This window comes from Gracilinanus agilis, chromosome 1, assembly GCF_016433145.1.
Source record: "Gracilinanus agilis isolate LMUSP501 chromosome 1, AgileGrace, whole genome shotgun sequence".
Classification (NCBI taxonomy): Eukaryota; Metazoa; Chordata; class Mammalia; order Didelphimorphia; family Didelphidae; genus Gracilinanus; species Gracilinanus agilis.
The window spans coordinates 436908583-436924911 of record NC_058130.1 but is presented as its reverse complement, the minus strand read 5'-3'; the positions used below and the strand labels follow the sequence as shown (position 1 = coordinate 436924911).

General features: G+C 34.2%; 1 protein-coding gene across 1 annotated transcript in view; it reads right to left on the bottom strand.

Annotated features, from left to right (window-relative positions):
• The window catches only part of ADCY2 (adenylate cyclase 2), a 574349-nt gene that overhangs the window by 79698 nt on the left and 478322 nt on the right, over positions 1-16329 (bottom strand). The window contains exon 16 of the mRNA XM_044681919.1: positions 6999-7025. Within this exon, the coding sequence (XP_044537854.1) occupies positions 6999-7025 (27 nt within the window). The remainder of the gene's footprint in view (positions 1-6998; positions 7026-16329) is intronic.

Below are 16329 nucleotides of genomic sequence, written 5' to 3'. Positions count from 1 at the left end.
GAAAAGTAGAATTTTTTTCCTTTCTAATTGCAATGATCCTTTGGCATAATACTGGAACACAACTTAAGTCTGCCCCAAGATTTTTATCATAATTATGTTACAATGTTACAGGTAAAGTTGCTATCTTCCCAGTTATAGGTGAATGCCAATTTGCTAAATTTTAGTTCACATGTGCTAAGAAAAAGAAATAGGTTTATGCTTCTGAGAAGTATTTATTATATAAAAATATATACTAAAAATTTCCCCTGATGATGATTTATTACCACAATTCCATTTGGTGAAATCACAAATAAATTATATTAAATGTCCTGGTTGAGTCCCAGAAAAACAGGGCTCAGCTGCCATGTCACCAGAGCCCCTACATAGTCTCTTGAGAATGATAACACAAAATGTTTATGGCAGTATTATTTGTGAGAGGTCTGAGAAAAAAAGCCACATTTTTTCTTACTCTCACTACAAAGGCCACAATAAATAAAAATTTTGTAGAAAACAGAAATAGATAAATAGAGCCAAAGGGTCCTATGATATTGTATAAGAAAAAAAGTAATAAGGTAGATGGAAGAAATATGTGTTTGACTATAAAAGTACAGATGGGGGAAAAAGAAAAGAAGGAAAGGTATAAAAAGAGAAAGAAGAAAAAATGTAAACAGACAAATCATTGTTTGGGGGAAGAAAGAAACTTTGTTCTCCATTTTACTAAAAGTATTATCAGTTGGGTTTTTTGTAATGAATTAGTGTATTTTTTTCCTTTAGGACTGAGAATATAGAAATTAATTCTTCATACACATTGGTTATTAATCTTTTTGGTTAAACTGAGTTCAGATACATCAATCTCACATACCATAGAATTTATAGTCTATCATACTTTGGCAAAAATTTAGAATATAGTTCTATTATATCCTTGACATAGCACTAGAGAAATTTTATCCCAGTAAGAATTAGTTATAAAGCACTCAAAGAAAAGAAAACATCACAATGAAAACACTAGAGACCTTTGATTTATAAAAAGAATAATGAAATCTGACTTTAAAGAATTTAAATAGCTGCAGAATAGAATTTGTCACAAAAGTAAGTTTATTTTGAAGATTCTCCATATAGACTTGTTAGAAATAATCTTCTCACATGGTATCTGCACCTTCATCTGCACCAGGGCAGATGCCTCAAGAACAGGGTTACAGCAAGGTTCCCATTTACTTGGCTCTTTCTTTTCTTCATGAGCCAACCAGTGTCAAAGAGAATGTTTGACTGTTGAACAAATGGAAATCATGCTAGAATCTGAGATTCTAAAGCAAATCTAGTTTGCCTTGGGTGACTAGTTCTTGACTGATATTGGAAGAGATTTACTTCTCTCTGTTTCAGTATCTACAGTGTGATGATATTGCTTCTAATTTTTCTGAAGGTTTTTCAGGATAACATGCAGCTTAAATCAACAGTTTTCTGTTAAGCCTCCACTACAATTCTATACTGGTAAGTTTGTCTTGAGAAATATAAGCCTGAGTTGTCAGAGATTAGACTGATCAAATGGAAGTTCTGGCCTATATTACTTCATTGGATCAGAGACCTTAAGTAAAAGCCTGGTGACTGTTTGTTATCTGAGGATCATCAGTCTTAGCTGAGTTTTAGGAAGAGCTCATCACCTGTTTGCTTTTAGGGAGGCTAATTTGATAGTTTTAGTTGAATAGTTTTGTTAAACTGAATTGAGAAAGTAAATCAAATGAATTGGGAAATGATGCAGCATTAAATATGGTAATAATTAAAATAATTTTCCCCCTTACATTTTGTAGGTCCTTCAATATTATTCAGCAGAAGGCCCAGGATTAACACTGAAGAAAAAGATGCAATAAAATGTGCAGCAATTAGTAAGAATCAATAACTACCTAATATAGCCACAATTCTAATGATATGGCTAAATAATGAAGCATTCCAGGTTTATAATATATTGTGAGCACATGTACATATTCCATTGTGAAATTTGCTAGGCTTAGTTATTCTCTGATGCACCTGGGGGGGTGGTCAAAAAAATCCCTTTACATAAAACTAAAGCAATCAGGCAAAACATAAAGAAAAGAAAAAGAAAAACCATTAAAAAGAGAGTCAAGAACTTAGACTTTTTCTATAACTTTATCATATGGAATATTTGGCTACTGACAATGTAAAAATTCTCTTATTTAACTTTTTTATGTGTTCACTTTTGCATATTTGTCCTGGCTTTGCAAATAACATTTAAAAATAATATATAACACTTGCATAGTGCCCACCACATTCCAGGCACTATGTTAAATGCTTTACAAATATCTCATTAGATCATCAGAACAACTCTGAAAGGAAGATGCTATTTTTTTTAAACCCTTGTACTTCGGTGTATTGTCTCATAGGTGGAAGATTGGTAAGGGTGGGCAATGGGGATCAAGTGACTTGCCCAGGGTCACACAGCTGGGAAGTGGCTGAAGCCGGGTTTGAACCTAGGACCTCCTGTCTCTAGGCCTGACTCTCACTCCACTGAGCTACCCAGCTGCCCCCTTGGAAGATGCTATTATTATCTCCATTTAACAGGTGAATAAGTCGAACTATGAGAAGAGATCTGGTTTAAGTGACTTGCTCATCTTGTTAGTAAGTTAGTAAGTATCAGAGGCCAGATTTGAATTCAGGTCTTTCTGTCTCTGGGTCCAGAGCATTATCCACTGTATCATCTTGCTAGTGGACATTCTGCTCATCCTTCAAGAACTAAGCCTAAAGTCATGTCCTCCATCAAACATTAACTCAGCTTGACCATCACAGTAAGAAATGAGCTTTTATTCCTCACACCAATTACAGTTTTTATCTGTCTTAGGATCTTCTTGTGATTATTTTATATTATAATTGAGAAGATTTATTCCTAATACTATATTATTTTATTACTAAATATTGCTCTGACTATATTATTTGGTTTTTAATAGAGCTCAATAATATATTCTTTAAGCCTTTTTCATTATGCCTTTGTCCTGATGGTCCTAGAAATGCTCTTAAATTCCTTGCCCCAGAACAGCTTCTGAAATTGGAATAACTAAGTTGAGATTATAAACACCAACTTGACTGGTAAACAAAAATTAGTTTAGGCCAAATATGCTGGGAGTTGAGGGAGGGGGCATGGCAATGTCCTTGATTCCCCAAAAGGAATGGATGAGGGAAAGTCAATTTTGACCAGGCTTAACCTGATTTCTTCAGCTACACCTGCAAGGATACTGGAATTTTCCTATCATCATGAGGGGCATCAAGGACTGGAAAATATCAGCCCACCTCTTCATTAGTTATACACTAATTAGAGATGTCATGGGATATCTAAAGGAAGGCTGAATAATAAGTGTCTGAAATTGTATTTTATGATACGATATTGAATGAATTTGTCCTTGGTCACTGAGAGAGATCACTGACCAATTAATTTATTGGTTATTGCTAGTTTGATTATGAATTGATTTTTCTTCTCTAGAACTCAGTCTCTCAGAATTTTTAATCATCACATAGTTTTATTTAAACCTGTGTCATGTCTCTTCTAAGAGTATTAATGATATTAATTTTTCATTATTTTGCAAATTACTCATTTCTCACAAAATAGCCATGAGTTAAATTAATGATATATATGATATAGAAATTGTGTGATTTCCCCACCACCATCACTACAAAGGCCCAAGGCCCATTTTGTATTTTTCGGTTTTTTGGCTTGCTTCGGAAAGAATTAAGAATATAGTAGCCCACCTACTGATGAAGTGCTTCTCTGCACTTAGACTGGTACATAGCCAACCAATGCAGTCTATTTCTGGGAGTGTATCCAAAACATTTACTGAATGGGAGTATCAGGTAGAACTTGCATACTGCAACCTGGCTCTGAGAGCCAGGGTCATGCCAAAGAATAACCCTTTTAAGAGGTAGAACTATTGGAGGGTGAATATGTCAGCATTTTTAATTGATTTTGGCTGGGCCTGCAACCATTATTAACCTCATTTTACTGATGAGCACACTGAAGCTCAGAAAGACAATAGACCTTACCCAAGGTCATATACCTAGTAAATGTAAGAGGTGGGATTCAAATCTAAGTCCTAAGCTCCTCAAGAGGGAGAATTTAGTCTTGAAATCACAGATTTAGAGTTGGTTTGATGATTAAACCTTTTAGAACTGGGTTAATTTAGAGATTATCTAATTTAATCCCTTCATTTTTTAGATGATAAAAGGAGAAATGTAGTAGAGTAGTGCATCTCCTTTGTCTACAGTCCCATAAAGAGTGAAAAGAAGAGACAGGATTTAAACTCTGATCTTCTAACTCAAAATTGAACCTTCTTTCAACAGCTTCTGATTTTTGTAGCTCTCCAACTCAAAGGACAGTGTAGAAAGGCATTGTTACTTGATATATACTTGCCTATTTCTTTTTAAATGGGCAGGAATTATAAAAGTAAATTGACTTCTTTGGATTTTGTCCATATAAAGATATAAGAATTTGTAGTACCTAAAGTGTATTAATAAATAGTTTTAATTTTATTAACATTAGTGACACCATTTGAGGAAGTATGGCACAGACAAAAAGATGGCCTTGAAGCTAGGAAAACCAAGGTTCAAGTACTACCTCTAACACATGTTGTGTGAGTTCCCAGTCAAGTCATTTAACATCTCAGTGTTCTAGGAAATTCTCAGAGATATAAGGAATAAATTAGAATAAAATGCAGAGAAAGTGCCTATCTCCATTGGTAGGAGTTTCCTCACCTGACAGTTCCCTTTATCAATGAAATCATTGGTCCATTCCTTTTGAAACTAAGCAATTTAGATTTTTCAACAGTAAAAATATCTTTCAGTGCTGCTAGGATTTCCAAAGTAATTCATTAGCAAGTTCTTGTTTTAACATACAGCTTTCCCAAAATCCTGATATCATAATTAAACTCTTCTATGTGTACATGTTAATCATATGTCCTTTAACCAAGATTATTAAAACTATTATTATTTTGTGGACTTACTGAATTCAATTAAGAGATGCCTTTTTGAATGACAGCAGGAGTCTGGTGTCATTTTTATGTGTAACATTACATGTCCCAACTGAAAGACAATGCTAATAGAATTGTCATGTATTTATTTCATGATTTAATTGTATTGTTAATACTCTGCTTAAGAGATATTTATTTGTTCAAACATCAGTCATATTTTTTATAATATAGCCTAGGTTTTATTCATATGCTAAGAATTCATATTTTTACAATGTGTAAGTTTTCATGTACATTATGTGTGTACATAAAAAATAAATATGTTTTCTAAGGGCATAAAAATCACTTAACTTCACCTGGTGATAAGGATACAGCTATAGAAAATAAAACATATTTAACTCATAATGAGGGAGAACCCCACAGTCTTTTGTGTACCTGGTTGTGGATATATTTATATTTGTCAGTGCTTTAGGTTTTTAGTTTCCTCTCCCCAAGATAAACTTTATTCACTATGTTTTGTTTCTGTACTTATCTCAAGAAATGTTAAATGGGTGTTATGATATTTTCATTGATGTACAAAACCTAACATAACAATAGTTAAGAGGCAATATATCTTGTACTAGTATGCTATCTTCATTTTCTCAGAAGTATGGCAAACAAAGAATGTCTCTGGTTCTTTCCAATAATTAGTGTTATTATCCTCAACTCATATGTTTAAATCCAGTGGCAAAGTTCATCATCATCATCACAATGTGATTTTGTACAATAAACTTTTTGGGGGGCCTCTTTGTACTAATTCATAAAATGGTTATAATAATATTTTTAGTCTTTCTTACAAAGTGGTTGTGAGTATAGAATAAAATGATAGATGAAAGTCTTGAAAACCACGAAGCTCAAAGTTATATTGGTTAATATAATATTAATGTATTTTTCAAATGATGTTTTGAATTTCAAAGTGAGAAGGTGAAAATTATTAAAATCCACAGGCAAGTTCACAGTTTCACAGAGTCTCAAAACTGAAAGAGAATTTAGAGACCATTTAACACAATGTATACCTGAAAAAAAATAACCTTTTATGCTCTTCTCAACAGAGAACTCACTGATTCCCAATAGAGTCCATTCTTGCTTTTGAGCAGCTCTAATTATTACTAAAATTTTCCCTTTATTAATACAAAATTTAATCCTCTGCAAGTTCCACCCATTGCTCTTTTTTCTACCTATGGAGGAACAATTTTGATCCCTTCTCCAAATAGCAGCCTTTCAAATTCTTTAAGACAACTCTAAGATACCTCTAAATCATCTCTTCTCTTGATTAAAGATTCCCAGATCCTTCAAGAAATCTTTTTATGGCAAGCTAAAGTCTCCCTTTCATTCTCCTTCCCATCATGTAGATGTCAAGAAGTTCTAGTCAAGAAGCTGAAGTAAATTTGAACACCACAGAAATATGACAGGAGAGAAGTGAGAGAAAAATTAGGAGTGAGAAATTGCATCAAATGCTATCTTTCTCTGGAAAATAACAATTTGTTCTTAATATATGACACTATGAAAGGTTCCTAAGAGCAATGTCATGCCACATTAGGACTAGAAATTAATTCCTCTAATTATAGTTTTGAGAAAGAGCCACAAGTAGTGGTGATTGTAACAGAGACTCTCAACAATAGTGTAGATTAGGGTGATCAGTTCCTATCTAGAATATTTATACTAGAGTTTTCATTTAATAGGACTGACATGGTTACAGAATCTCCTTGTAATCTCATAATAATTCTACAGACTTTTTAATTTGGTGGGAAAGAGATTTAGTTTTGGAGGAAGAGGACCTAGGTTTGAATTCTGCTATGTCATTTATTACCTGTGTGACATTGGCCAAATCAACTAATCTCCCCAAATCTCATTTTCTTCATCTGCAAAATGAGTGGACTGGACATAGATCACCTCTAAGTATATGCTTATATGAGCTCCATCATCTATGACCAGCTCACAACCAGGTGGTATAGAAAGTACAGTGCTTAACCCGTAATCAAGAAGATGAATTTAGATACCTCTTCAGATACTTACTAGCTGTGTGACCTTTGGCAAATCATTTAACTTCTGTCAGCCTCAGTTTCCTCATCTGTAACAGTATAAAAATAGCACTGACCACGCAGAGTTGTTGTGAGGAACAAACGAGATAACATGTAATGCACTTTGTAAACCTTAAGGCACTATATAAATACCAGCTCCTACGAATGAGATTGGAGCTTTATCAATTCCAAGTTCTGTTTGGTCTTAATGAGGGGGAATTATGTACCTTGAATCCTAGCAAGTGACAGAATCCAATTTTCACCTGATTTTAATAACAAAGCAGCTGGTACCAGACTTTTGACAGCTGACCTGACTTTCCAAGATAGAGTTAATTTCAATAAGAAAACTAGGACTCTTTTAGGATTGTGGTATAAAATGTCCTAGGAAGAGAAGATAAATTTCCATACTGGAAAAAACAATGATTATGGTGAATGTCCACAAAATTGACAAGCAAGCAAGAATTATGAGCTTGGAAAAGAAGTGTCTGGGTGAGAATTGGAGGGAGAGACAGTTTCCTGCATACTATGGCAGGAAATTGCTTTTGGGTATAATCCAGCACTCCTATAAGCTTATTGTGATTAGATATTTGTCTACTGCTCCAAGTGCCAAAAGTTGTAGGACCAAAAAAAACACTGATAAACACAAACTCACTGATAAAATTAAATGCACAAACAGTTTGGGAAGAACATTCTGAAAGATCTAAGAAATTTGTTAAGAAAGGGTGAACTTGTGCATATTTTAAAACAATTCTGAAGTTTTTCACTTAGAAAACTGGCAAAGATGACAAAAGATGAGAATAGTCAGTATTGGAGAGACTGCAGATAAATAGGTACACTGGTATATTTTTGATGTAGATATGATTTGCTCCAACCCTTCCAAAAAGCAATCTGGAATCATATTAAGAAAATAATTAAATTATCCCTTCCTTTTGAACTAGAAATTCTATATTTGATGAAGGAACCAAATAATGAAAATTCTCATATTCATATAAATAGCATTTTTTTTTCTGGTAGCAAAGAAATGGAAACAAAGCAAGTGCCTATTGATTGGATGATGACTAAACCAATCATGGTACATAAACGAAATGGAATATTACTGAGTCATACTGAGAAGCATGAGAAAATTGGAAAGAATTAATGTAGAATGACTTCTAAAGAACCAGAAAAATATTATAGAAAATAAATACAATAATATAAATAAAAAAAAACATTCAAAAATTATTAAGGATCCTAGAGAATTTTATATGCATATAGAATATATGAAGCTACATATTATATATATTATATATTTATCATCTTAGACAAATTTTAAGATATTTATTAATTCATTAAAATTAAATAATAACCCCATTATATGTTGAGATGTTATTGTAAATTACATTATAAAAATAATAGTATTTTCAAAAAGAAAAGAAAAATAGCGAGAGTGGCATTTTTTAATATATTTTTACAAATCTCTTTAATGTCTAGCTTAATAGAAAATTGGATTATTATCCCTGTTTCGGCATTCAATCTGTTGCAATCTGTTGTTTTGCTGAAATATATAAAGAAAATCTGGCCAAAGAAAGATATGTAGTTGGAAAAGGAAGGGGTATTTTAATAGTCAAATAATATCCTAATATTGATATGTAAATAGTTTTGACCTCACAAACTCCTTGACAGGATCTTAGGGACACTTAGGGGTCTTTGGATTCTACTTTGAAAAAACCCTTGTATAAACAAACAAACAAAAAAAGCTGTGCAAATGTGAATTTTTGTTGTTATTGAAATAATAAGAGAAAGAAAACATGCTTGAAAGTACTATACTGAGTAGGCTGAAGAAGGAAGGCTTTTTTTTTTTTTAAAGGCAGGCACAGATGTAAGGAAAGGATGGCTAATCATGTTAATGGCAGGACTCCAAATGACAAGAAATATTTTAAAATTACATATAAGAAAGATTCCAGATGCAAAAGAAATCCAAAGGTGAGCAATTTGGGCCACTTATTCAATGTATCAAGCTCCAGGCAAATTTATAAATAGGTAAAGAGTAAACATACCTCCTTCCTTGGAGGAATTTCAACCTCTCTTACTAAAGCCTTCAAATTTTCCCTCTGATCTGCCAGATTCATTAGCTCTTACCTTAAGTTAAGTTATAGCCAATTTGAATTCTCCAATTATTTTTTAAAGGCTTGACTATTAGTGTCAGATGTTAAGGTGATAGACACAGAAACTATAGCTATCAGATTTATACTTTGAGTCAACCTCATTGTCTCTGGGAAAAACAAAGAAACAAAAAACCCTTCATACATTTTTAGCAATAGGCATAATCCTGTGCAACCTTTATTAATCAATCCATGAGTACTGATTAAGCATGGACCAGGCACTGCACTAGGAGTTTGGGAATGAAAGATAAACATGGAAACAGTTCTTGCTTTCAAGAAGGTTATATTTGATAGGAGGAGAAAGCATGTCCCTGTGTAAGGATATACAGTATACAACCAATAAGGAGGGAGGAGGAAAGAAATAACATCAGTGGCAAGGTTCATGAAAGGCTTCAAATAAGAGATGCCAGCTGAGCTATGCTTTGAAGGGAATTATGGATGCCAAGGGGCAGAGGTGAGGAAGAGATGGTAACTCCCCAAAGTATCAAGTTCAGTCAAAACCCAGTTCAACAAGGATTTGGGTCAATATTATATAATATGCTGAAAAAGAGAAAAAGAAAGTGTACTACACAGCCCCAGGATCCACCTGTAAACACCTGACCTGTACAGTCTATGAGTGCTATAAGAGATCAGAGAGGATGCCCAGGGTTGGGACAGGATTTTTGCGAGGGAGTTGATTGAGTGGAATTTTGAAGGAAATTTTAATATGAGGACTTTAATATGAGACAATAAAAGCTCTGGTTTTAGATGAAAAAATTTCAGCATAATAGGAATATGTATACACATATATAGCACATTATGTATACATATTTATGTTTATATACATGATGTTTATAAGATGTATATATATGCAGTGAGAAGGGGAGAGGAAGACACAGAGACAGAGCGTGAGGAGGAGAAAGAGAGCACAAGAGAGAGACATAGAGACAGAGACAGAGACAGAGAGATGGAGAGAAAGAAAGAATGAGACAGAGAAAGAGAGAGAGAGAGAGAGAGAGAGAGAGAGAGAGAGAGAGAGAGAGAGATTCAAAGACAGAGACAGAGACAGAGCAGAGAGAAAGGAGGGAGAGACATGGCAAGTTATCTAGAGGATGGTTGGTAAAAACAAAACAAAACAAAACAAAAAAACTCCTGCATGCTTGTAGAATAGGGTCTAGACTTGTGCTTTCAGTCATGTACATTTCTCCCTCTTGAGAAAATTTCAACCAATGCAGACTGGCACTCGATTCACACCTTATAAATCTTAGAGAGATATCTAGGCCACAGAAAGGTTTTGATTTGTCCAGGGTCACACTAGCCAGTCTGTCAAAAGCATGACTTGAAGCCAGATTTTCCTGACACTGAGATGCGATTCTCTCTAGCTCTGCCTCCTCTTATTTCTGCTTGGCTGTTTTAATCTGTCTCTTTCTGTCTTCCATTACACACACATACATACACACACACTTTTCTCTTCACTCCTCCTCACACATGTATATGTTTTTTCTTACTCATCATTCTAAATGGTTGGCTACCTGCCTTATCTTACCAACTCCCTTGCCCCTAATTTAGAATGACCCTTTCCTGACCAGACTTCTAGGGAAAAAAAAAATAAAACATGTTTTGGGCAAATTAATAAACTGTGATTTGGGCTAAGTTTTCTTGATTGAAGAATGAAAATGCAGCCATTATATCTAGCCAGCCTCAGGGGCATAGAACTATCTCCCCACAGCTTCACATCTATTCATATCTTTGGCACATCTTCTTATCTACCATGCCTCACACTTCCCCCTCCCCCTCAGATTCCTTCATTCTTATGACTTTCTGGATAAAAATTCCTTTCTATGGCCATCTCTCTCCTCTACTGTTTCCTTGGTTAGATTATCAGTCACATGAGGAAAGGAACAGACTCACTTTTGCATTTTAACTCCAATACCCAAGACAATTTAAATATTTAACAAATGGTTTTCTATTCATGAATGAATACATTCATTTTTAGTAAAATATACTTGACGTTTGTTAATCAATCATCTCATAACATGAAAGCAGAATTTTTTTCTAACTATTTTACCAACATTTTTTTCCTACTCTCCCTATAGTACAAATGGAGTGTGAAATGAAGAGTTTCAGTCTACAATACTTCTATGAGTTTGCATCCTTTAGTGTGGTAGAACAGGAAAATATCCAGGATTGGAGTCAATGGTTCTGAGTTCAAATCTCACCTCTATTACTTATTAATTTTTTTTAAACCCTTGTACTTTTTGGTGTATTGTCTCATAGGTGGAAGATTGGTAAGGGTGGGCAATGGGGGTCAAGTGACTTGCCCAGGGTCACACAGCTGGGAAGTGGCTGAGGCCGGGTTTGAACCTAGGACCTCCTGTCTCTAGGCCTGACTCTCACTCCACTGAGCTACCCAGCTGCCCCTACTTATTAATTTTTTGACACTGGGCAACTCTGGGTTTCAGTTTCCTTATTTTTAAAACGAGAAGGTTGTAGTAAGTGACCTTTAAGAGCTCTTTCAACTCTACAACTATTTTTTTCTATAACCAAACTTGGGGAGAAGTAATGATAACGTTGTGTAATGATAACATTGGTTTGGGAGTAGAGCTTTAAATCTAGCTTTGGGTTTTTTTTTTAAGTCTTTTTAATTTCTCTTTTAAAAAGTGCTGTATTTTCTTTATAAGGAAAAGATTTTAAATACTAACTTTCTTAGTTCCAGAACAGAACCAAGTTAGAATTTAATTTTTCAACATAATAAAATATTGATTCAGTACAGGGTAAATCTAAGGAATATATTTCAGTCAGTGTGGTAGAGCACAGCACACATTTATAAATAACAATGTTAACAAAAATAAAACTTTCATATGTTTGGTAAAACACAAAAAAATCAGGGAAGTAATTCAATATTTAGAATGTACAATAATGAATTCCCTTTGTGATCAAGAAGCTATATTTGTAGTACGTAAATAAAAAAAAAAATCTCCCACTGATTTTTTTTTTTGGGTAGGAAAACATTGACATTTTGAAGGAAATCTATTCTTGATTTGGGATGTATTAAAACAAAATATTAATGAAATGATTTGAATAGCACATAATGCTTATTCTTGGGGCAATTAGTACTATGTAAAAACCTGCCCAATTTCCACACTTCCCCCACCTTACTTTCAATAATGTAAGGATTTAATTTGTATACTAAATAAATGATCTCATATGATTCAAGATTGGGAGGATCCTACACTCCAATAAATCACCTCCAATGTTATTCATTTTATGAATCTTGCCAACATCCTGGCTTTCAACAGAGATGGAGGTAAATAGTCTATTATTTGTACTTTGGGAGCATTATCTTTTTTTGAATAATAGCTTATTATTTGCAAAGAAAAGACCTTTATATATGATATTTCATTTGATCCTTATTATAACCCTACAACAAGCACTATTATTATCTTCATTAGAAAGGTGAATAAATTGAGGCTGAGAGGATTTAAGTGACTTTCTCAGATCACAGAGCTACTGTCTGAGGCAGGATTCAAAATCAGGTCTTCCTGACTCAGTTCTGGTGGTCTAACCATTATGGCATGTAACTCTCTCCTGATTCCATCACAATATTAAAATAAAACACTTAGCACTTATGATATGAGTGCCTAACTTTAACATTTCTCTGAATGCTAGGGATCTGCATCATGACTAGAAGGAATACTAAGGACATTCACAGATAAATATGAAATAATGACACAAATATAGTGGCAAAAGTCAATTTGAAATTATGTGTCAAAGCAGATTGCATAATTATATATATATGTATAAAACATATAAATGTGTATATATACATATATAATGTATACATTCACATACATGTAAACCTGAAGATTATTGAAGTTAATTTCCCAAAGTCAGTAAAATTGCAGCAAAGAGTAATTATTTTCTATTTTTCTTCTGATCATATTTGGTTAGATAGAGGGGAAAATAGCTTAAGGGTCTATACTTATAATCTACTAATTTAAAATAATTTAAGAATCTTAAATAAAAGAATACAGGGTCATATTTCTGTCAGGGAAAAATTAAAACAGATTGATTTAAGTCTTTAAAAACACCTTGGAGAGTATGCATAAATGCCTTTTCTGATGTGTTGAAGTTGCTTTACATAATGGCAGTCTGATAGCTATAAGGCAGTTGTGTGATCCTCTATGCTTCTTCACTCAAAAAGGGTTATATTTTCTTTCTTTCTTTCTTTCTTTCTTTCTTTCTTTCTTTCTTTCTTTCTTTCTTTAACATTCTTTAGCAAACTAAACTGTAGTGGGGTTATGATCCTTAGAGTTGCTGAAAAGCCATTCTTCCTACAAAAACTCTAGGCAGGGGCAGCTAGATGGCTTAGTGGATAGATTCCCAGACCTGGAGACAGGAGGTCCTGGGTTCAAATCTGACCTCAGACACTTCTTAGCTGGATGACCTTGGGCAAGTCATTTAACTCCCATTGTTTATCCCTTATCTCTCTTCTGCCTTAGAAATGATACTTAGTATTAATTCTAAGATAGAAGGTAAACGTTTAAAAAGAACTGAACAATTTTAGGACATTCTGGAAGTTCATTTGGTTCAGATGTAGGCGGTATGGTATTTTGGATGAATTGGAAGTCAAAGTTCCTTCGAACAATTGGAAAACCAGATAGAATGGTTGAGGCATGTATGTATTCAGCAATAGTCTCAGAGTCCTGTTACACCAATGGCAGGTGGGCCCAGCTCCATTTTTGTCTTTTTCATCCATAGTACCAAGCTGAGGGATTGGCACAGAGTAAGTATTTAATAAATGTTTGTTGAATTCAAATGAATAAATAATGTGCTCAGGAATGCCCATAATGACATTAATTCATCATTTTCCTTTTTAAGAATTTTAGCTCATTATTTTGGAGCAAAAGTGAACAATCCACAGCCCTCAGGTTATATTCTTTGGGAATTACAGATAGAAAATTAGAATTTCAAAGCTAGAAAGGACCATAATGATCAACTATTTCAACGTTTTGGATTCAACAACTCTCTTCAGAGCTCGAGATATGTTTCATATAAAAGAAAAAGAATATCATTGTGAATCATATTGATGGCTTAGGTAAAGGCTTATGCTCTGAATGACTTAAAATGATATTGCAATATAGAGACACATGAGGGAGCTCTAGGCAACAATTACTAAAGAAAACTTTTCATAGCAATGTCAGAGAAATCTATATTGGCATTTTTACAAGCTTACAGAGTGAAAGAAGTAGGTCATGTAGCAGCCTCACCAATGAATAGCCCCAAAATCTTACTGTTAAAAAAAACTGTAAAAGGAGCAAGGGGCATCTTTCACACAATTAAGCAGATTTCTCATGCACATGAATAAGTGGACAATGATGTAAATTTCCTTTTACATTCAGTATAACATGTGAATCAAGTAAAAATCTCTGTGGATGCTTTTTCTCCTATTAACTTTTCCTGAATCCTGAAGCAATTGAAATTTGACTTGGGTTGAGGAATATAAAAGCATAATATTAATGTAATGGCTGAGGCTATAAAACTTGTAACCTTGGGATTATTCACATAAGTGACATGATTACTGTCTTAGAGTATTTAATGCATAATTTTTTTTATATTATATATTTAGAACTACCAACATAACAGATTTCTTTCACTTTTTCCTGATCAACTAATATTAAATCAATCATAACTTATTATTAACTATTCTAAACTTTCCTAAAATAATTCAGAACAAAACCCTGAAATGAATAATAAAATAGACATAACTTTATATTTCCTGAATTGATGCTTATATTATTTAGGAAAAAAACATTGGGGACTTATTTATTAAATGGTAAATGCTTATTTTCAGCTGTACCTTCTGAACACATAATTTGTTCCAAACAAATGACATATAATTTAAGTACAAATATAAGTAAATATATTTGTGCTTAAAATTACAGGCTTCTTTCCTTCCTTCCTTCCTTCCTTCCTTCCTTCCTTCCTTCCTTCCTTCCTTCCTTCCTTCCTTCCTTCCTTCCTTCTAAGAGATTTATTTAATTCACATTTAAACCAAGATTATCAGGTCTAGGTGTCACTCATGATTAACTGAAGTCAGAAAGAGTTTCTTTAGTGGTTGCTGGCTAACCTTGAAATCCCCAGAGTCTTGAGTTGTTTCTTTCACGCAGAGTAGTTCTCCTTGCAAGGCCAAAGGTTTACTGAGAAATCTCCAGGTCCAAATCTCTCCTCTCATCATTTGGGTTTTTAAATGGGCTCATCTCTATTCTAGAGATTCAAAGAATTATAATAGCTGACATTTATGTGCGATTTACCTAGAGACACCACAGGGAGAGCTGGCCTGGGATTCGGAAAACCTTGGTGTCAAGCCCAACTTCTGATACATATTAGGTGAATGACCCTGATCTCTGAGCCAAAGGCTCCTCTCTGAGATAATAAGTTTCAGAGCTCCTCCCCATCTGCACTGGTAGAGGGAATTCCCTGCCTGAGAGTTCCCTTCAAACAATGAAATCACAAGTTTGGTTTAAAAAAAAAAGCGACATTTCAAAGTTTCCTAAGCACCTTATATGCATGATCTCATTTTGACTTCAGAACAACCTTGAGAGACAGGCACTACATATATTATTGCCTCCATTTTATGGAAGAGGAAATTGAGACTCAGAGAGCCTATAGTAATAGAAGCCTAGCTCCAAAGCTAAGGACTCAAATTTGTAAACTGGAAAAGACCTCTGGGGCCACCTAGGCCAGTCCCATTTAACAGATGAAGAAACTGAGATCTCACCCAGAAAGTAAATGACAGAGTGATAATTCAAACCCAGGTCTTCCTTTCCATAAGTCCAACACTCTATTTCCTCATCCCAGACACCCCTGCCTAGTCCTAACTTTCTTCTTTCCATCTCTATGATTGCTTCTTTCTTCCCACTTCTCAGTCTGGAAAGACTGGCTACCATCCCCCCTTTGACCAAGAGACTTCCTTTTAAATTTCTTTTTTTTTTTTTCCACTCAACAAAAATCAATCTGGTTTGTCTTTCCCGTGTTCTCATCACTGCCTAAATTGTTCTGGAACAATTTCTACTAAGACATCGATGCTGTAAAAACAAACTTTGAAAGACTTAAGAACTCTGATCAGGACCATGACCGGCTCCGATGGCAGAGGTCCCGTAATGAAGCCTGTTGCCCACCTCCTGCCAGAGAAGGGCTGGACTC